We start from the raw sequence: 23,567 nt of genomic DNA, 5'->3' as shown, positions 1-23,567 counted from the left end.
GGGTGTTGGGAGAGAAAGGAGTTTCAAGATGATATATTTGCGTGAATAAGGATATAATATGAGGGAGCAATAACAAATGTGAGGACCACTAGCGGAGAGACAAGTGAGTTCCCACTTACTATAGGCTTGCACCATGGGTCGGCATTGAGCCCGTACCTTTTCGCATTGGTTATGGACGAATTAACAAGGTATTTGTAGGAAGATATACTATGTTGGTTGTAGATAACATAGTTTTGATTGGCAAGATGAGGGAGGGCATAAACAGAAAGTTAGATTTATGGAGTGGTGTTTTAGAATCTAAAATTAGTTGGACTAAACCAGAATATGTGGAGTGCAATTCTAATAACATGAGTGGGAACAAGGTGTTAGTAAACTTCTTTTATGATGAAGTTTCACAAAAATGACCACTTCCAATATCTTAGGTCAATAATTCAAGATAGTGGAGAGATTGAGAAGGATTTTGCCCATAGAATTCAAACAAGGTGGAACAACTGGAGATGTGCCTCTGGAGTTTTATGTGATCATCATGTACCACTCAAACTGAAAGTGAAATCTTATAAGATGGCAATAAGGCTAGCCATGCTTTATGGGAAGGAATGCTAGGCAGTTAAGGAATGTGTCCATGGGATGAGAGTAGTTAAGTGGGGATATTGATGGATGAGTGGCAAGACAAGGAAGAATAGAATTAGAAATGAATGCATTCAGGGGTACATAGAAGTAGCACCAATAGGTAACAAGATGAGGGAAGGTATATTTAGATGGTTTGGTCATCTGCAAGGAAGACCAAGAATTGTGCTAGTCAAGGCCTGTTTGATTTTGAGGGAATAGGGAAATACCTTTGAAAAAGGTCATTATTACCATTTCCCCTGTTTGAAATTTCAAATGCATTTTTGTCTCGAAAATTGGTCCGAAAAAGCTGACTTGCATTTGTGGACCCCATTGCAATGTGCATGACATATCCATACCGTCCATCTGTTTTATCAGAAGATTTTAGGGCCTAGGTCCAAAATTGAGACAAAACAATACTCAATTGGCCCATATCACAGGAAACAATGGCCTTAAACATCCGCCATTAAAAGTTATTTTGTTTATTGGGCCCATGTTAATGTTTATTTGTCATCTAACTTGTTCATGAGGTCATAAAAACATTGATAAGGGGTAAACACAAATATCAGCTTCAGCCAAAACTTCTACGGGCCACATAAATTTTTATACGGCAAGCATTCAATTTCCACTGTTTCCTGTGGTGTGGTCCACCGGAGCTTTGGATCTGACTCATTTTTGGGTTCATGGCCTAAATGAGGCTGTCGTATAGGATGAACGGTGTTGATACATCACGTACGTTACAGTGGGCCCTATATTTATTTGGCAGCCATCCTCGATTTTAACGCCAAAAAGCTAAGTAGTCAACGTAGGCGCAGGAAACGATGGGGTAATCCCCTGGTAAGTAATTATTACTTATTAACCAGGTAATTACCGTTTACTTCAAAAATCAAACAGGCCCTTAGAAGCAGTGAGTTTGTAAAAGTCGAAGGCTCTAAAAGGGCAGGAGAAGGCTCAAAAGGATATGGATGGAGGTAGCAAGAAACAACTTGATGACCTATGGTCGAACTGAACTTAAGGCAATTGATAGAGTGGAATGAAAGAAAAGGATTCATGTAGCTGACCCCAACTAGTTGGGATAAGGCTTAGATGATGATGATGATCAGTCTATCAGAAACTCTACATGGAGAGTGCAGGGTAATTTTGTCACGAAGTAATTAATTGAAGAAGAAACACAGCTAATAGTAGTATGAATATTAATAACAACTACAACCAAATCTAGAAGAGAATAGGTCCACAACTAGAGATCACAGTAGGATGACAAGAAATAGTGCACCAGATGTAGTAAATAATGCAACGACTTCTGATTGCATTGGGCAAGAACAAAAACAAATTGTAAACAACATGAGCTCCATTGGTAATATTTGATTGAGATTATGGCCTGTGTTGGTAGATAAGTCATGTTGGCCTTCTCCAAATAGATAACACACCCACCCACCGACCCACACACACCCCTTCTACTTGAGGGGAGGCTTCAACTCTCCCATCATGGACATGGTATATAGAGAAAACTGTAGAGGAAGGAAACTGGAGGAAATAGAATATCCAACTAGAGGCATGTTTGTTCATGATGAGTGGTCTACCCTTGAAAGCCCAATTACATTGTTGGAGCTAGGGGTGGGAATGAGGGTCCATTCAAATTATGGTCGGACCCATATCTCTGAAATTGTCCAATCATGTTCATCTATTGCAGTATCAGGATTAAACGATCCTACCATTCATTGTGCTTCTGTTCACTTGTGTTATAGACTTACAATGCATATACTTATATTTGGTGTCCACATGGATGGCAAATATGTGAACCCACAGGGACTGGTACGTGCCAAGTGGATCGTCAAGTCCATTTCCATGAAGTGGGTCCCCTAGCCCACAAAGTCAACACTCCATGGGTCTATGAGATTTGAGATTAACAATGGGTCCCACGTAAGTCCCATCTCAAAGAGTGAATCCCACAAATTTCATCGCCAAAATTTTGAGGCCCACATCATTATAGATGGGCTAGTTCCTTGAAAAAGTGAATGATTATATATGGATACATGTTCTAATTGGGAAGAGAGATCAACAACAACAACATCTTCTAAGCCATATCCCAACTAATTGGGTTTGGCTAGAAATAGAGATCAACATAACATGCATTTTTTCCTATGAGATTTGAGATTAACAATGGGTCCCACGTAAGTCCCATCTCAAAGAGTGAATCCCACAAATTTCATCGCCAAAATTTTGAGGCCCACATCATTATAGATGGGCTAGTTCCTTGAAAAAGTGAATGATTATATATGGATACATGTTCTAATTGGGAAGAGAGATCAACAACAACAACATCTTCTAAGCCATATCCCAACTAAATCTGATGGTTGCAAAGCATGCATTAGATGAGATGCCATTGTAACACAGGCAGGCAACATAGGCAAGCAAAAAGGCAATGAGTGGTAGGATCTTTGTAATCATAATGATGAGCGGTAGGATCTTTGTAATCATAATACTTTGGATGATGCCAGATCATACCATTTGTGGAGTTCAGAATCGAGGGCTTCCGAGATCAGGATTTGAACATAGATGGGTAGGGCACACTTGGTCACGACTCATACCCCTTTATCTACCCATAGATGGACCATGGGTGGGTCATGGTGTCACATGAGGCTCGTGCTTCTTATCTTTGCTCATGTCTACTTCATTCTTGATATGTTTCAAATTGTGACAAGCTTATGTAAGTGCTGTCTGCTTTGGCTTTTCCTGTCTTCTGTTGACTGCCTACCTGTTTCGTTAACTCTAGGAACTGCAATTCATTATGGGTTGCTATTGTTTGATCTTGTCTCTAACTATAGAGTTTATTTTTTAGGTGGAGATAAACCATGCTCGTGAGATTGATGAAATTTTCGATGCAATAAGCTACAGGAAAGGGGCCTCCCTGATTCGGATGTTGCAGAGTTATCTTGGTGCTGATTGCTTTCAGGTTGAGACATTTGGTTTTTTATGCTTCCAACTTTCCAAATTGTTGAATAAATCTGTTGGTTCTATTTCCTTAGGGCACATCATGTGTCAAGGGTAAATGTATTAGGCACTCGTATCTGGTTTGTAAGGTACGAGGGATGGGGAGATCATCTTACCATGCTCTGCTGCTAATTACTAGGGATTTTTTTTTTTTTTTTTTGAAAGGTAACACTACCAGGGATTGAACCCTGGATAACTCACACATACTACACTGTCTCTACCAACTCATCTAACAAGCAGGAGACTAATTACTAGGGATCATAATATAATTCTTTAGATCATATTAAAATAACAGGTTTTGTACTGATTACTAGTGCATAAGGCAATTCTTGTCCTTTAGAAGGTAGAAATGGAGTAAGATCTTGTCGGATAAGAAAAATACCCTCCTCTTTTACTGATTTCATGTGATCAGAAGATTCTCTCCTTCAGGAGGCAAAGCAATATGTTTTCGACCTTGAGATGTCATAAATGAGAACCTATGCTTACACTTAGATAATTTGACAGTTGTGAACTGTGATCATCAGGATAGGGGGAATGGGAGGGAGTCGCTCCACATAATTGAGCATTTTGTTGATGAATACAGTTGAGGAGCATAATAGGAAAACCAGATCTAGTCCCTCATAATCTGTACCAGAGGAATTGTTCTTTAGGAGGCAAGGTCTGTTTATTTTGATGTATGAGTTCTTCCTTGATAGATGCTTGGAGGCAAGATCTGTTTTAAAATTTGATGTATCATAGAGGAGTTCCTAGGCAGATGCATGGAGCCAAGATCTGCTTTAAAATTTGATGTATCAATATCATGGAGGAGTTTGTAGGTAGATGCTTAGCTAATTCAACTAAACTATGTAATTTTGGCCAAGAGGCCTTAGCCTTTTTAAGCCATTTGGTATGAATGACCCCATAGCTCATAAGCACATAAGTATGGATAATTGGTATGAATTTCTCTCATTGACATTCACCTTAGGTCTCCAAGGGCATCATATGATGAAGCCTTTCTAACACATTAATTGATTCTCTTAAAAAGTTGTGGAAAACCTTATGCTTTTCAAAGTGGTTGCAGTTAGAGCTTATTATTAGCAATTTTCTTTTTTAAATTCATATTCTTTTCAACCAATACGGCATAGGTACACCGAATGACAAAACTTCCATTCTACCAGACTTCTCTCTTGACTCTTGGCAATTGGCATACATGCAAAACGAATTTGGTGATCATGGATTCCATGGTTAGAATTTGAAGACTCATATTCAGACCAATCCCTCCATCTTTCAAGCAACATGAATTATCTCCGACATTGGACAACAATCCTTCTAGTTTATCATCTAAACACATGAAATGCTTGACTTGTTATGTAAAACAAATGCCTAAGCTATCAAATATCTCATTGTCTCTTACGCATGTAATCCATTACTTATATCATAGAAATCCGGACCAATTATAAGAGGAGCCCCATTCAGTTTTACAGTGTCATGGTCCTTCCCTCCCACTACCTGAACCGATAACAACTGTTTTAGAAGTTGGAACATAATGGGAGGGAGTGATATTGTTAATTAATTCTGTCAGTTAACTGCTTAATCCATCAGTTCACCGGTTAATAGCCACCAAAATATCTCAAACTAGACACTGAAGGACTGATTTCAAGTATTTCCAAAACATTGATGTATTCAACAATTGGCTTAAAGAACCTATTTTGCTATTTTACAACCTATCACCCATTCAGAGGACCTTGAGTTTGGTCATTTCTTCATGTGAAATATGAATGACTATTGACAAAATTTTGGTGCTTATGCAATTTATACTCTGTTGGGTACATTTTTAGTTTGATTGGGCTTTATAGGACCATGGGATGCTTAATATATTTTGCTACATCAGTAGAGTTGCAGAAGGTCCACCCTAAAAGCCTTGGAAATGCACCAACTTCTTTGATAAAACCAGAAAATGAGAGTTTGTGTCACCTTGAAACCTTTTGTGTTTGTCTTGATTACTATCAATTGTATCTTTCTTCACATTTTGGAAGAAAGGCAGCTTGATGCATCAACCATGAGTAATTTCATGGTGAGGCAGTAACGTTTTGTCTACTGTTTTTGTATGGTGGTGGATGATTTTTGTTTATGGTACAGTCTAAATTACTTGCTAGAGATTAAACCTTCCTGTCCTTTACTCAGTTCATATCAGATGTAACATATAAGAATGGATCTCCTTTACTTCGTATCAGATGTAACATGAAAGAATCTCCTTCCATTTCCATGCACATCTTTGTTGAAATCCAGCAAATACATTCTTTGCAGGTGCTCATGAGTATCTGATGAACCATCAAGGAAGAATATTTTGCAATCAACGTCTTTATTGTCTGCTTGAATTGCTGCTCTGGAATGTTGAAAGATTTCTATGGAAAACAATTTCCATATTGTCTGCTATTTTTTTTTTTTTTTTGGTTAACAACATTAAATGTTTAGTGATTTTCAACTTGGCGGTATTCATGGATTGATGCTATACCAAATCACCATTTGCTTTCTGGTTCTTACTGTTTGGAGGCAATCCATTAAACATAGTTTGGAGCATTTAGTTCTCAAATTAAACTCATGGATTACCATACTGTCAATTACAAAACAAAAGAACATGTGGTTTGGAGCATTTAGTTCTCAAATTAAACTCATGGGTTACCATACGGTCAATTACAAAACAAAAGAATTCCATGGTTGAAAACTTTGTATTTTTGGAAAATAAGGTGATATAGAAATTGTGTATTAGGAAAATTTCCATAAAGAAGGAAAAAAAGTTGTGGGGTATGCAGAAAAAGCTCTAAACCATCATAACTTTTTTAATGTGAATAGAAAAAGATTTTTTTGGAAGAATCATTTTGGATTTTGCTTTTTTTTTTTTTTTTTTCCATTCATAAATATTAGCACTTGACCAACTATTTAGGTGTTCTATTCTGAAAAATTGTGAATAATGCATGAATTTCTTGGAAAACATCAGATTTTTTGTTGGGTACAAACATATAGTGTCTTCCTTATGGAAGAACATTGCATGTAGTTCACCTGTATTGCCCTATAGCATTGCATGTTGGTCACCTGTATTGCCCTAATGAATACTTGTCCCAGCCATAGGGAAGCTCTGCTTGGTACCAATGCACCAGCTGGTCCCAAGCGAGGTATAGGGGGGTTGAAATCAGTTGGGCAGCCAGTCATCAACTTTGCAAGTAAATCATGAGAATTAGTTTTGATCGTTGAAACGTAATTTCTTAAAGCTGATAATAATTATATGCGTGTTTCTATATTCTTGACAAAAAAGTCATGTCATATTGCTCAATATGTATCATTTTGAGAGGGGGGAATACTTATTCCTTGGATAAACTAGTCCTCTATTCTAAACATTTTTCCCTGAGAATGGAACTGAACTGATAGCCCCTTGCAAAAATTACAATTGCTTATTTTAAGCAGTGGAATGGAAGTCACAATTCTTTTGATAAGAGTATCCTGATCTTACAAGATGGAGAGTTCAATTAACCATATCAGCCACTCACATTATACAGTACTTTTTACTTATTTATATATATGTTGTGGTGGGGTGCGTAAGACCTGTATTGGTTAGCAGATTCTATATGTAGACTGTAGAGATAGATGATTATTTAGCAGATGAGTTTACCAACATGATTGGGAAACAAAGGTCGAATGTGCAAATTGGGCTTGACAAATATCCATGCACCTTCTTGAGCGGGAATCCTAGATCACTATAATGATGACCTCAGAAAGTTGAATGACTGAATTTGTTAGTAAACTAATTTTGTAATGATGTCAACAATGTGCAAAAAAGTTCATATGCATGATGTATTTAACTTCTTTTGTTTTGCTAATCACATCATTAATTTTTTTTCCCTTTGGTATATTATATTTGAAATGGTATGTCATATTTAGGGACCTGCTCTCATGATGATTCACATATATTGTGTTTTCATTTAACTAGAGATCGTTGGCATCATATATAAAAAGATATGCTTGCTCGAATGCAAAGACAGAAGATCTGTGGGCTGTTCTTGAGGAGGAATCTGGTGAACCCGTGACCATGCTAATGAATTCTTGGACAAAGCAAAAAGGATATCCAGTTGTCGATGTAAAAATCAATGATAAAAACTTGGAATTTGAGCAGGTTTGTTCTTTGATTTCTTGTATTTGGTCAATTCATAAAATGACAGTAGCTGTACTAAAATGTTGTTGTCTCCCTACAATATGATTTGAGTGTTGTACTATTTATAGTTTAGTCATGAAATCCTGCTTAAATATTCACATCGTCCTTGTATGCTTGTTGGCTATCTTGTAAATTTTGATGATGCATACATGACTTTAGATTCTAGAAACCTAGAAGCTCCAATATCATGAAGTCATGGTCATCTGCATTTGATAATAAATTAGTTCAGTAAATGGACATAAAATGATCCGCTTTACGAAGTAGCTCAGCCACTCCTTGTATGCACGTGTAATGCCCAAGTCCAAGATACATGCCTTTTTTTACTTTTCTTTTTGTTCCTTTTTTTTTTTTTTTTTGGTGGGAATGGCGTACAAGATACATTTGTCAGTAACCGAATGAAAGAATTTAGAGAGACTATGAGGATTGAGGTGGGCCTAGTTAGCATGCTAGGACAAGTTACTGACCATGGACCATCTTAAGAATAGGGGTGAGCCTTGCGAAACAGCTTCCCGCAATGTTGTTCATGTGAAGAATCTGTGATCATTTGCTCGTTCTCTGCCCCTTCATGGCAGGAAGAGCTCCATCCTTGCCAAAGTTAACATGAGTTGGGTGTTCCCTCGCTCTGCGCGTGGCTTGCTGGGCGGCTGGGTTGCATCATCATGGGGACCCTTGGTCAGGTGTTGTGGAGCATGTCTGTCCTTTCTATAAGTGGCTCATATGGTTGGAAAGAAATTCAAGTATATTTGAAGGCAAGGCTTGCAATGGGAATCAAGTGCTGAGAAAGATGATTTGGCAGGTGATTATAGCTGGACCAACGTTGACCCTAGGTTCAATGGGTTGTCCTCTGTTCTGTTTAGAAATTGGAAGGAATTCTCATCTGTGGCCCGCACAATAGAAAGGTGGCCGCATCTTGGTTGCCCCCATAGCCCGGCTGTTATAAAGCTAACGTCGATGATCGCTCATTTGGGAACCATGTACTGGTCTGGATGTGTGAGTTAGTTTGCGATGGTGGTAGAGGAACGGTGATTCAGTTTTCAGGGCCAATTGGGATTTCGGAGTCGAATTGGTCAAAGGCAGCGGCTCTGCTGCAGATGCTAAAACTGATTATTCTGCATTATCTCTTCTCAATATCTATTGGATTTCCCTCGAATGCAATTTCGTGGGAGAGAGGAGGTTCAACAGACATGATGGAAGAGATTAGTGATCTTCGTTTTAATCATGCCTTCTCCTTCACCTCAATTCCTAGATATGCTAACATTGAGGCTGATGTCTTTGCTAAACAAGAGTGACTGGACTGAATTTGTGGATCGAGGGCCCCTGTTAATTGTGCTGCAGTTGCTGGCATCTGAGTTGGTTGATAATCCCTGTAGGGTCAGATGCTTCGATCTGTTCGTTTGTTTTGTGAGTGTTTCCTCCTTGGATCTGGACTGAAACAATGTAACTAGCAAGAATGGTATAAAATGAGTAGGTGGTTTGTCAAAACAGCACTTGACCGATCTCGACTTCCAACTAGTGTCTTTTATCTTTGAGCTTTCTTCTGTCATCATTATTAACATAGCATTGTTCGAGCTATTTTGGGTTAGCTTTACAAATTCAATTTATCCAAAAGTTCCTTCCTAAGGCATTGTCTTCTGTAAGTGAGAAAGCTTTCATATCCCTTCTCATGACCTCCATCCGTGTCCTCTCAGGCCTTCTTCTCATTCTCCTTTCAGGTGCTTCCGCTCTAGTGAAGTCCCTTACTGGAGCCATTCCTTTTTTCTTAGCACATGCCCAAACTATCTCGATTCGCTCTCCATCAGTTTATCTCTGATGGGGGCTACTTGTTGGGTTGTGTTTGAGTAAGACTTGGTGATTATGGGATCTATATGGAGGCAACTCTACAGGATCGGCAAAGACATCTGTAAAACTTGATAACAAAGTTTACAGATGCAATAGATATTTAGGTGCAGCAGTCTCGTCAATTTTGAAAGGTTACATGAGCAATTGAGCATCTCCCGGCCTTTCTTGTGGATCATCTTGACATCTTCTGTATTCCATGGCTGCTTCTTTTTCAAGCGCTTCCTGTGTTCAGCTTTTGTATTAGACTGCATCACCTTGAGAGGTCCCACAGGATTGGGTCTCGTGTAAGCTTATTATCCAGTTTTATAAATATGTATCTTGACGATATATTTCTTGATTATGATCCTTTGAATTAATTGCAAAGTAGAAGGATCTAATAATTTGACAGCGGAGCTCTTTCATTTGTCTAATTTTGTCTGATGTATACTTAGTCTCTCCTTCATTCAAGTTTTGATATATTTGACACCCCACATACATCAGAAATCAGAACTTAAGGAGAAGCTCCTCTCATTTTCTTCATTCTTCAGAAAAGGAAAACAAAGGCACAAAAGCACTCTATCTTGGTCATAGTGGAGGGAATACAGCAATAAGAGTTCACAATGATGATGGAGAGATGAAACTTCAAAGGAGATCATGGAATGGCACACTTGAGTGCTGAGGAGATCTAGGAAGGATGACAAATAATGATAAATATGAACAAACGACATTGCTAGTGGTGATAATTTAAGAAGTCCATGATGGGACTAACTTCAAATGACATGATGGATTGATTGTAGTAGTTACAGACTCAAGCTGTGTGGCTTGTTTTGTTCCTTCAATGGTGAGGATCAATGGTCCGGGACTATCTCTGCAAACAATATTTTAAATTCAGCAAACAATCTGGAAATGTAAAAGGTAGCTTTGATTTACCGATAAAGGAGGTGGCTTTCACCTAATACGATAGGATTTTGCTAAAACATTTCTGACAAGTATCCTATAGTATCCAGTACCGGTATCATATTATGGTGTGTTGACATGATACGTTAGCATATACTAGTATCAGGTTATCATAGAGACACTAATAACACACTTGGCTCCCCTTTGGACGCGCCCTTCAAAGGGGCATTTGAGGCTTAAACCCCAAGCAAAACTGGGGTGATGTGAGTCTGGATGCACTTTGCAAATCCCATTTCACTATCCTGCTTGAGAAATTAGGCACTAAAATGCTGACTCGATGTAATCCAATCAGAGATTGGTTTTCGTTGAGTTGCCTAAAAAGTAAGTGTGATGCCCCTTTTCACACGAGTGTGTAATCAGGCCTGTACTGTAAAGGTACATCAAAGTGGTTTTCATTTTATTCAGAGCAACACTCAAACTTATGTCCATAGGGTAATGAAAATCTAACAAAAAGATCAATAAACATAACAATAGAAGCATAAATAAGGAAAGCATTTATCCGCCACTCATAACCTTAGTGTTTCGATTGGGTGGCACCTCATTAGCTGTGCTTATAACAGCCATAAAAATATCCTATGATGCTGAAAACAATTTTCTTTTCTTTATTCCTTTTAAAAATAAAATAAAATTGAAAGATGATGTTGCTGAAAGAATGTTTATGTGATAATTCTAGCACAATGTTCCCTATTCATTTTTTGGCTGTTGTTTTGCCTGCATAAGCATGGAAGCGTCTTGTTCAATACACATCATGATTCTTTGATTTATCTTTGCATTTCATTTTTCCTTCTAAATTAGTTTTATTGATTGCAGTCACAATTCCTGTCAAGTGGACTCCTTGGGGATGGACAATGGATTATTCCCATTACATTATGTTGTGGTTCATATGATACCCGCAAGAATTTCCGTTTGCAAACTAAATCTGATAGGTTAGAGATATTGGAGCTTGTGGGTTCTTCCAGTGAAAGCTTGACAGAAAATAGGAACCAAGGGAAAGGAGATGAGAAAAATCCGGAACGTTTTTGGTATAAAATTAACGTTGAACAGACAGGTTTCTATCGGGTGAAATATGATGATCAACTTGCTGCCAGACTTAGATACGCGATAGAGGCCAGCTGTCTGTCTGCAACAGATAGATTTGGTAAATTGCTATTTTCACATCATTTTTCTTCTGACTTTTTTCTTTTAGTAGTGAGGCTAACTTGCATTCATAATGTTCTCAATTTCAGGCATTTTGGATGATTCATATGCCCTGTGTATGGCTTGTAAGCAGACATTGTCTTCTTTGCTTTCTTTGATGGATGCTTATAGAGAGGAGCTGGATTATACCGTTCTGTCATGCTTGATTGCTGTAATGTTTCAAGAATCAAGACTTTTATATACATACATACATACATACATACATACATACATACATATACATATATATATTATGTTCTCTTAGTCTTTCCTTCAACTACCTTGTTTCTCATTTCCCTTCTCGACAGATATGTAGCAAAATTGCCAAGATCGCAGCCGATGCCACTCCTGAATCATCAGATGACATCAAAAAGTTTTTCATCAATCTTCTCCAGTTTTCTGCAGAGTAAGTGTTCGAGATTATTCTCAATGATGCAGTGCAATTTTGATTCAATTTATGACCATATGACACACTTCACAATCTCTACTATGAAATGTAGAGTTGCTCTTTTTTCATGTTGTTCGTAGGCCTTATTGGATTGGATTCTATGGTTTCTTCTCATTTTTGGATTTGAGATTTGAAACAGGGGAGATTTGAAATCCATGGATTTCACAAATCCGTGCCCAAAATCCCTCACCCTGAAACTGCCCCTTAGCATAATTACCGGCACCTTCGGAGGGTTTATCTGAAGTTAAATACTTTAGTTTCCCTTTCTTAGTTAAGACAAGTGGCACAAATTGACCATCGTTGATGGTTGTATCCATTTGATTTGATTGAAGTGATCTGGATCCGAGGAATATCTGACGGGCCGAACACCATAACCTTATTGTCAACTTTTCCTTCTATAATAACATGTAAATCAATCTGATACTGAAAGCATGAAACTTATGTTGAAAGCAAGTTTCCAGAAACTCCTCAAATAAGAAAATGCTGCCAACAATCAAAAACATGCTGTCAATGAGCTGCCAGAGACACCTCAATTTATTCCGTGATGGTAACAGTGGCTGTAACGGCCACCACTGTTACCTTTACGTTATGGAGTGTAATGACTGTTGTGGGGGCCGTAATTGTTAGAGGTTTAAGGTCCCTTGATAGACATTGATACGCCATCCTCTGATGGCTCGAGCTTTTAGAGAAAGTGGTTGTTTGACAGTAACAACCAGTAAGTTCTTTTTTTCTTTTTATTGAAAAAATTCCGAAAAACCTGTATTGGTCCCGTAATGGACTGTTATGGGGCCTTTACGGCCTTTATGAGGGGCGTAACGGGCTGTTACGAGGGGCTATAATGGCCTTTACGGGTCATTTTTTTCCGTAAAGGCTGTTACAACCTTTACGACCCCATAACGTGTCGGTTGCCACCATTACTTTTACGTAACGGCCTTTACGGCACACCATGCCTCAATTCGAAAATGGCTGCCAGAAACACATCAATTGAAAACGGGCTGTTGGGGACAACTCTAATTACTTGACTATTGAAACAAGCTGTTAATGGGCTGTCAGAGCCAACTTCAATCATGTGGCCGTCACACTATCTATATGACACACCTGCTCCCACACCAGTAATTCTAGCAGGGGTACTTTGAATCAACTGGACCATGCTTGCCACACTAATACCTTTAATGAAGGCAACCAACATGATGTCTACATGCTTGAGGAAAAAACCAAAAACTCCTATAAGGAACCAACCTTGGGAGATTTGATTTCAACCAATGTTTTAAATATCGACGATATCGGCCGATATATCCCACAATATATCTTGTATCCCAGCTGTGCGATACAAAATGCACAGGTAGTGTCGATATATCCCACATGTTCAATCCGGTGAGCATTTTCAATTTTCAACCTTTTTTTTTTTTTTTTGAAATTATGTTAAATCAGTGTCAAATGGTTATAAATCCAATGGTTCTTCATGTTTTGCATGAGAAATCATGGAGTTGGAGCTTTGATTTTGATATCCATTGGTTCTTTATGTTCTTCCTGTTTTTTTTTTTTTCTTGAAAATTTCCTTTAACCAACTGTCAATGAAGACTGATTTCGAAATATTTAGGAGTATTTGATGAAATGATCATCACTTACACTCTAATTTCGAAATTTGAGTGTAGGTAGTCCGATTTGGAGAAAATTCAAAATTTCCCCAATTTCTCTCAAATTGCTTGCAATGTTGCACTCCAAACATGAAATCAAGCATGTATGTGCGCTGATCTGCTGATTTGTTAAGTCTTTGTCATTTAAAAAAAAAATAAAAATCATTTTTTAATTAAAATTAATAAAATTTATTAACATATTATTTTTTTTTGAAATTTCCCTTCAACTTGTTGTCAATTGAGATTAATTTCAAAGTATTTAGGAATGTTTGATGAAATGATCATAATATACACTCTAAATGTTATGCATTCAATTTGAATATAGTTACATTAGTTTAGTTAGACAGTGCATAGCTTGGGACCCTATACAAAGGAAACCCATTGTGTGCACTTCTTGTTTGAGATGTTATGATGTAAAATTAAGGTCTTTTTTAACAATCACTGACGTTTCATTAAAAAATTCAACCATTTTACGAATGTTTCGCCATGTTTCCCAAAAAGTGCGATAAATTACCCGATACAAACGATATATCCTATGTGGTAACCAATACATATTTGTATACTAAGGATGCGATACGTAACACGATACCGATATTTTGAACACTGGTTTCTACCCGGGTCCAGGCCGACACAGGCTAGGGCTGGACCAATAAAAATTATAAGCCAAATGATGTCAAAGGGAAATAGAAATCAATCACACATGCATAAGAATCAGTCCCTAATCCAAGGGATTCCCCAATTTCAATTCAAGGAACCCTAGGGTAAAAAAAAAAGAGGCAAATAAATTAGGGCTAATGCAAATTAAGGCTAGGGTTTAGGAAATAGGAATGAAAAGAGGAAAACCAAAGGAAACCCTAACCCGGAGAAAGCTCCTGCGTGCAGATGGTAACCCGGAGCTAACGCACGTGCGCGGGTGGGTTGGCCGCACATGTGATGGAAGTCCGCCTCCCCAAAGTGACACCTATGCCTTGGTTGGCCAGGGGAGACCTCCAATCCCTCCAAGTTTGATGACGATCCGACGTAAGGTCGAGGCGTAGTGCTCCGCCGAAGTTTCAGCCCTCCTACAGGTTCAGATTATGGAAATGGCTGTAGGGGGATGAATAACTGCAAAGGCTAGGAATTTCAATGAAATAATGATGATAAAAGATGAGGTATATGGATGGGAGAGGGTAGGGACGGATGGGGATAGACGTGGCTTCACACCACGTAGTTAGCCTTTCGAAAAGGGAGGGCTTCGCAACTATTTTTGAATTCTTCCACAACTCACGAAGAGAGTAGAAAAATAAAGCAGATTTTTTTTTTTTTTTTATTTATTAAGCTTGAATGAATGAAAAGAACTACAAGGGGTGCCTATTTATAGGGAAAATCCTATATCTCAAAACTCGCACTATATGCGTAACCTATTACTTGGCGGTGAAGTAAAGTAAAATAAAAATCAAACAAAGAAATCCAAAGCGTTCACGATGTTCTAAATAATAACAATAAGCAAAACCTAAAATATGACATCAATCCGACGAATGGGCCGCGATCATGAGGTCTCATGATGGGCTTTTCTTGACTATCGGGCCTACCTTTTTGAACCAAAACTTCGTCTTCTAGCTAGGAGGCCCTCCTTGGACGCCGTCATCGAAGCAGATCGATGGTGGGGCCCTCCTGCGTACGTACGTGCGTAGGAGGGGTGGCGTGTGTGCGCGTACGTGTAGGTGGCGTGCGCACGATATCCTCATTAGTTACGTAACCGATTTTAAATACCATGACATAGGTATGTTGATATATCCCACCCGTTCTATCCAATGAGCATTTTTTGTTTTCAATCCTTTTTTTTTTTTTTTTTGGTGAATCATGTTAAATCAGTGTCAAATGGTTCCGGAAAATTGGAAAAATTTGAATTTCTCAAATTCTCGCAAGTCAGTTGCAATCATTGTGTCCAAACACAAAATCAAACATGTATGTAATCTGATCTAGTGATTCTTGGTAATTTGTTTTTTTTTTTTTTAATATATATATTTTTAATTAAAAATGTACTTTTTTGGAAATTCCACTTCGATCAACGGTCAATTGGCCCCCATTTCAGATTATTCAGGAGTGTTTGATGGAATCACCATTACACTCTATAAAAGTCAATGGAGGCAAAGTCATAGAAGCTGAACCCCTCCAAATTAGGCAAGGAGATATTCTGATATTCCAGGAATCCTAGCCCGCGGTTAAAGCGGACTTGCTGGAGCTAACAGCAGAGATTTTCGGGACAATTCAGAAAAAAAGGTGGATAAGAGAAGCATTGGGTCACGTGGGTAGATCCATAAGCCTATCTTTCGGGGACCATCCCGAAGACTTCATTGCCTTGCATCGAGTCGCGCGGGAGACCGCTACCCAGCCCTCCTCCCCCTAGAAGATCTCCTCACAGATTAGGTAAATCCAGGACCTCTTAGAAATCTCTTCAGAAGGACAAAGTAGGTCAGAATAAGGTAAGACACCGAGGAAGTTCTGTTTCGTAATGGTGTTCCTTTCTTGGAATGTTAGGGGTATGGGTTCAAGACGCAAGAGGGCTCTGATCAGAGACACGATTGATCGTAGCAAGGCGGAGGTAGTCTGTCTTCAAGAAACAAAGGTATCCAGCTTCAACAACTCTCTGATCCGTAGTATTTGGAAGGCAAATAATGTGGAATGGGTAGCTCTTGACACTTCAGGTAGCGCGGGCGGCATCCTAATCGCGTGGAATTCAGCAAAGTGGTCAAAAATTCAGTGTTCGACAGGGGTTTTCTCGGTCTCTATTGTTCTCAAAGACACTAGTTCAGACTTCACAACTCTCTTTACTTCAGTTTATGGTCCTAATCTTGAGGCCAAAAGATCCCTATTATGGGATGACCTCTCCTCAGCCAAACATCTCTTCCCAGGCCTGTGGTGCATTGGAGGCGATTTCAACATCACTCGGTTTGCAGAAGATAGATCAAAGAAGGGGCCCATATCAGCAGCCATGAGATCCTTCTCTAGCTGGATTAATGATCAAGGTCTGGTGGACCTTCCCATATCTGGAGCCAAATATACTTGGTCCAATGAGAGAATCAATCCGTCTATGGCCAAATTAGATAGATTCTTAGTCTCCACCGAATGGTTAGATCTTTTCCTGTCTCTATCTCAGCATCCTCTTGCCAGACCAACCTCCGACCACAGTCCCAATATTCTCTCCTCCGTTGAGGATAATTGGGGCCGAAACCATTCAAATTTGATATGGGCTGGCTGAAGATAGAGGGTTTTAAGGACCTCATTTCAGCTTGGTGGTCCGAACTAAGTGTGGAGGGCTATGCAGGTTTTAAACTAATCAAAAAACTGAAGCTCCTCAAGCTTAAAATTAAGGAATGGAAAACAACCGAGCTGTGGAAGAGAAACTCAGAAACGAACAACATTCTGGCGGAAATCCAGTCCATTGACTCCAGGGCAGAGGTGTCGCAATTATCGGCAGACCAAAGGGTCAGAAGACTTCAGCTTATTCACTCTCGTATTGCAGAACAAGAAATATCCTGGAGGCTAAAATCCAGAAGCAGGTGGGTTAAGGAAGGCGACAAAAACACAAAATTCTTCCACTCCTTTGCTTCAGCTCGTGCTAGATACAACAAGATTCATGGCCTTATCATAGATGGCTCTAAGTCGGAAGATAAAGATGCAATTGCTGAGGAGTCCATTCGCCATTTCTCCTCCCGCTATCGGGATGATGGTTGGATTAGACCGCAGCTGGACAATGTCCAGTTTGATCGCATTTCAGTTGAAGATGTGGCCTTTCTTGAATCTCCGATAACAGCCGAAGAGGTTAAGGGTTCTTTAGATGGCTTGGAAGGTGATAAAGTTCCCGGGCCCGATGGCTTCCCAATTGCCTTTTTTCTTCTTTTCTGGGAAATTCTAAAGGGAGATGTGATGGCGTATATTGCTGAATTTCAAGATAGAGGGCACTTGTCTAGAGAATTGGGGGCTACTTTCATAGCTCTTATCCCCAAATCCCCGGGTGCAAACTCTCTCCTAGAATTTAGACCGATCAGTCTCATAGGTGCTCCGTATAAAATCCTTGCACAGGTCCTCGCTAATCGGCTGAAAGGTGTTCTTGGGAAAATCATCTCCGAAAATCAAAGTGCTTTCATCCTTGGCAGGCAGATCATTGACAGCGCTCTCATTGCAGCGGGATGTTTGGACTCAGCATAGATCAGGGGACAGGGGCCTTCTTCTCAAGCTGGACATAGAAAAAGCATATGATCACGTCAACTGGTCCTTCCTTGATTATATGCTACGTCGGTTGGGTTTTGGCAAGAACTGGTCAGATTGGATGGGGGAATGCGTTCAATCAGCCCACTATTTAGTCCTTATAAATGGCTCGCCCAAAGGATTCTTCAACAGCTCCAGAGGATTGCGGCAAGGAGATCCACTATCTCCTTTTCTATTTTTAATTGTTGCTGAAGCTTTCTCTAGAATGCTATCTAAAGGTCAGCTAGCAGGTATCATCAAAGGATTCAAGGTGAGAGGCCTGAATCTCCCCATCACGCACATTCAGTTCGCAAATGACATGTTAATATTCAATGAAGCCAAAGATAATCTCATCAGCAACCTTCGGTCGATCATCTTATGCTTTGAGGCAGTTTCAGGTCTTAAAGTCAATCTCTCAGAGTCTAGAATTTTCGGGGTGAATATGGAAGAATCAGATTTACAAATATTTGCTGATATGTTTCAATGCTCTAAAGGTAAGCTTCCTTCCACTTTTGTCGGGCTTCCCCTAAGTATTGGTAAGACTCCATTAAGTTCGTGGGACAAGGTGATCGAAAGGTTCGGGAAGCATCTCGCCACCTGGAAGTGCAGATATCTTTCATTGGGATGTGGGCTTACATTGATTAATTCAGCCCTCTCTAATCTGCCTTTATACTTCCATGTCAGTTTATAAATGTCCAGGGTCAGTTTTGTCCCGCTTGGAAAGACTTAGAAGAAATTTCTTATGGCATGGTAAAGAAGAAAAGAAAATCCATTTGATTAAATGGAATGAAGTCTGCAAACACATAAAAGAAGGGGGCGCAGGAGTGAAAGACTTAAAAAACTATGAACATGGCTCTTCTTGGCAAATGGACTTGGAGGTTAGGTATGCAAGATGGGACACTTTGGAATTCCCTCATCAAAAGCAAGTACGGGAGATCGGCGGGTGGATGGTGGACCAAAGACTCGGGATACAAAGTTTCAGCCATTTGGAAGGGGATCTTATCGGCAAAAAGGGAGGTCCTCAAAGGTATAGGCATGGCAATTGGTAATGGGCATTCAATCAGGTCTGGGAAGACATTTGGGTGGGAGATTCTACTTTGAAAGTTGAGTTCCCAAACATTTATCGTCTAGTTTCGAACCAAGCTATTTCGGTGGTTGAATGCTATTTTAGGCTGGGGGACATTGGCGCTTGGGGCATCATCTGTTGCCGTAACTTACATGATCGAGAGATAGAAGAATTCGCGAGTCTTCTCAGCTGCATCTCCAACTTTATCCCTGCTTCAGCTCAGGAGGACACCCTCATGTGGATATATGACAAGTCCAAGCAGTTCTCGGTCAAATCCCTCTATCTCTCTATAGCAGCAAACCCTTCAGGGTTAGATTCGCATATGTTGGGCAAAATCTGGAAGTTCAAAGTGCCCCCAAAGATCTCAGTTTTCGGTTGGTTAGTTGGGAAGAAGAAAGTTCTAACTGTCGACAATCTGAGAAAGAGGGATATGTACATCCCTAATATCTGCCTATGCTGTATGGCGAATGAGGAATCAGCGGACCATCTTTTTATTCATTGCCGGTACACAGTCAAATCTGGTCGGACCTCCTCAGCTCTTTCAATATGGTGTGGTGCTTCCCATTCTCAACTAAAGATTTGATCAAGGCTTGGCTCGGCCCTTACTTGGGAAAACAGAAAACTATGGCTTGGAGAATGGGTTTGCTGGCAGTTTGGTGGTCGGTTTGGGAAGAAAGAAATGGGAGAGCTTTCCGTGACACTTCAAAACCTTTGGATCTCGGCTTCCATAGAGTGCAACTCCTCCTAGCAGATTGGGGAATAGTCCATCCCAGCTCTTAATCAGCCTTTCGAGTTGTCTTAGTTTCCTCTTCTCTCTCTCTCTCTCTCTCTCTCTCTCTCTCTCTCTCTCTCTCTCTCTCTCTTCTTCTTCTTCTTCTTTTTTTTTTTTTTTTTTTTTTTTTTTTTTTTTTGGTTTTTCTGGGAGGCTGCTCTTTTCCTGCTATCTCAGCGGGAGAGCTCTTCCTTTCTTTTGTACATCCTTCTGGTTTCTAATACAATTGCGTAACTTAAAAAAAAAAAACACTATAATTTTGGGATGCAGGGGAAGATTGGCTAATTTGCCAAAAATTGGACAAAAGTAGAATTTTTTCCAATTTCTCTCAAATCATAGAGGATGATTACCGACGTTATGTTAAAGTGTATCTTCATTGGTATTATTCTACTATAACTTGGGCATAGTATTGTTGGTTACTTGGGCATAGTATTGTTGGTTTGTGGAGCAACAATACTATGCCCAGCCTCGTCAAGATGGAGATGATGATTTTAAGTCAGCGCAAATCTATGTGGGTCTGAGCCACAACCACACACATTATTCACGAGTATATTTCTACTTTTCTATTTCTTTTTCATTTGCTTTTGAATGCATGGCTTGTGTTTTCATACATGTCTTTTTACATTTATAAATTATATGAATAAACTTTGAATATACTTGCATCTGTTCAGTCAAACAATGCATAGATTATGACCTCATACAAAGGAAACCAATTATGTGCACTTGTTTTTGTGATGTTTTAATTTCTAAGTGTGTATTGATGTCTTTTTAAACAATCTCTGAAGTTTCATTGAAAAATTCGACCAATTTCCCAATGTGTTCCCATGTTTCCCAACAACAATGATACATTTCGCGATACAACCGATATTTCCTTTGCGACAAGCAATATGTATCCATATCGCAAGGGTATGATACATTGCGCAATAACGATATGGAAAACATTGCTTTCAACAATGAAAACATAAAAGAACACAGAGAGGAAGGGAGGGAGCTGAGGGGAGATAGAAGAAGAAAAGGACAGTGAGCCGTAACCCACAATATGACTCCAAGGGGGTGCCATGCCACACGTACAGTCAATAGGTGCTAACCCCCAGCCCTTCTGATTGGAGATTCTCTCCCTGTTGTAATCAGACTTCTTTTTTATAATAAAATTCACACCATAGCCTAAAAAAATCTCCCAATTCCTGTTTCCTAACCTGAAATCCCCATTCTAAAACAGTAAGCACCAAACCAAACTCCAAATGCAGAATCAGAAACCTGAGGCCTGAATTAGTTGCAGAATCCTTCTAACTAGGGTTGCTCCTGCTTTGGACTCGTTCGTGCTCCTACTTCCGCTTCCTAGTTGGATTTACTCGTTAACACTTTGAAACAGACACTTTCTTGCTCCCGCACCTGAATCTGTTGCTGCTTCTGTTCACGCTTTGTGCAACTAAAGCCTGAATCATGTGAACTTCGAGGAAATGAGGAACAATCTCAGAAAGATATTGGCAATGGTCTTGCTTGTTGTTGTAGAAAGCATATTGACAACAACTATCTCAGTCTAAAAACAAATGATGCCAACTTCAGGGATATGATGAGGAATATTAACTTACCTGTTGAGAAGTATTGGTCGCCCATATGCATGGTGCTTAAAATATGGGCATCTTTAAACATGATTTTCCACTGGTACCAGTGACCACCATGGTTGAATCAAGGTACTTGCTGAGTGACAAGCTAAGATCAAAAGCTAGAAAATCTCTGTCCACCTCAAAAAGCTTCTTCATCAGGTTCTTCTGAGCACTGAAAAGGGAGAACAAGCAAAAATGGGGGGAAAGAAGAAAAGGAAAGAGTAACCCTTCTACCAGCTTCTCTAACTAATGGAGAAAAATGGAAAAGTGAAGTGCAGCAACAAAACCTTGTCAGAGATTACCTTAGCTATTTCTGTTACATTCTGGAAAGATATGCTCACAGTAGTTCCATAAAAAAACGAATAATAAAGAGGTGTTATTATTTCACTCTAGAATGGTTCCTTCAACCTAATGATACAAAACCTGGAAGAAGCCAAAATTAGGCATCTTATAAATGTATGACCACATACTTGAATGCTTGTCTGTTTACTTTTTATCTAATCAGTACCTCCTAAAGTATTTTTTTTTAAAACTGATAATACCTCCTAACGTATTTTAGAACAAGGTTGCATTGTTAAACTTTGTTCCTATTAGTAGTTGCCGTGCATTTTGCAGCATTAAATCCCTTTGTTTATTCTTTACAGTTTCCATCCTTGAAATGGTTCCTGATGGACTTTCCATGTAGGAAGTTAGGTTGGCAACCCAATTCTGGTGAGAACCACTTGGATGCAATGTTGAGAGGGGAGCTCTTGACTGCACTTGCCCTGTTTGGGCATGACATAACACTGACTGAAGCAGTGAGACGGTTTTACACATTTGTAGATGACAGAAATACATCACTGCTCCCTGCTGACACAAGAAAGGTTGGTTGGATTGAAATACATAGATTCAATCTTTATATCATTCCATTTGCATGTGCCTGTTGATGTCATTGTCAAATGTATTTGTAGGCGGCATATGTTGCTGTAATGCAGACCGTCACAACATCAAACAGATCTGGATATGAATCTCTTCTAAAAGTTTATAGAGAGACTGATCTAAGCCAAGAGAAAGTGCGCATTCTAAGTACGTCAAGACCTATATGAATTATAAGGAAATTGATTGGGTCCATTTTACTTCTTGGCGATAATCTCTCATATCATTCTTTGTAGGTTCACTAGCATCTTGTCACGATCCAGATATCATCCTCGAAGCTCTGAACTTTTTGTTGTCCTCTGAGGTATCTCAGTTTGTTTTCTCATTGATCCATGAGTAATCTCCCAGTAATCTCCCACGAATTTCCTGAGTGAAGGTTCTTGTAACTGATTTCAGGTCCGAAGTCAAGATGTAGTTTTTGGACTTGCAGGAATAAGTAGAGAGGGGCGTGAAATTGCATGGAGATGGCTGAAGGTACTCATTTCCCTTATGAATTTACCTTAATGTGGATGCCATTACTGTTAAATGGCATTCATGGAAACATGTTATTCCGTTGTCTTTGTTTCCTTATCATTGATTATTGTCTATTTCAATGTGCATCTGCTATACCATGGACTACTCTATTTCAAAGTGTATTTGTGTTTGTTTACTGCAGAAACCGTCTCATAGCTATTGGAGCTTCCTACCTTGCAATCACGATATTCACAATAAATTGAACATCATGCTATCGGCATGTGCCAATGATGATATCATCCATACAGTTTTATTTATTATTATTATTATTATTTTTGTATTGCTTTAAAATATCATATCGCTAACCTGCGATGTGAATAATATTGGCTGATACCTCATTGATACTTGGAATTGGTTCGACACAGGTCAAAAGTTCAAGCATTAGCATTGTCTCCTCTTTCTGAACACTGTGACATCAACCTTGATAAACTGGTTATTGTTATTAGCGAGAGAAACCATCTGAGTCCTACTCTACCACACATGCCAATCTGGCATATGTTCCATCAGATGGTTCCTATCATGTATTGTATGTCACCTAGAAATCATTTTGATCCAGTAATAAGATGGCCATGCATGTACATTAGATGTGGACATTGGTGAATTTTTAAGAACCATCTAGTTTTCATACATGAGGCCACTGTTTGA

The 23,567-nt window shown here is 39.2% G+C and overlaps 1 protein-coding gene across 1 annotated transcript in view; it reads left to right on the top strand.

Annotated features, from left to right (window-relative positions):
* Positions 1-23,567, top strand: part of LOC131233007 (aminopeptidase M1-like) — a 54,522-nt gene that overhangs the window by 7,410 nt on the left and 23,545 nt on the right. The window contains exons 9-17 of the mRNA XM_058229560.1: positions 3,446-3,559; positions 7,562-7,744; positions 11,369-11,696; positions 11,785-11,906; positions 12,043-12,140; positions 22,180-22,357; positions 22,445-22,559; positions 22,646-22,713; positions 22,806-22,883. Of these exons, the coding sequence (XP_058085543.1) occupies positions 3,446-3,559; positions 7,562-7,744; positions 11,369-11,696; positions 11,785-11,906; positions 12,043-12,140; positions 22,180-22,357; positions 22,445-22,559; positions 22,646-22,713; positions 22,806-22,883 (1,284 nt within the window). The remainder of the gene's footprint in view (positions 1-3,445; positions 3,560-7,561; positions 7,745-11,368; positions 11,697-11,784; positions 11,907-12,042; positions 12,141-22,179; positions 22,358-22,444; positions 22,560-22,645; positions 22,714-22,805; positions 22,884-23,567) is intronic.

The sequence above is a fragment of the Magnolia sinica genome, chromosome 18 (assembly GCF_029962835.1).
Source record: "Magnolia sinica isolate HGM2019 chromosome 18, MsV1, whole genome shotgun sequence".
Taxonomy (NCBI): Eukaryota; Viridiplantae; Streptophyta; class Magnoliopsida; order Magnoliales; family Magnoliaceae; genus Magnolia; species Magnolia sinica.
Note: the sequence above shows the minus strand (reverse complement) of the source record. Positions and strands in the feature narration are given on the sequence as shown.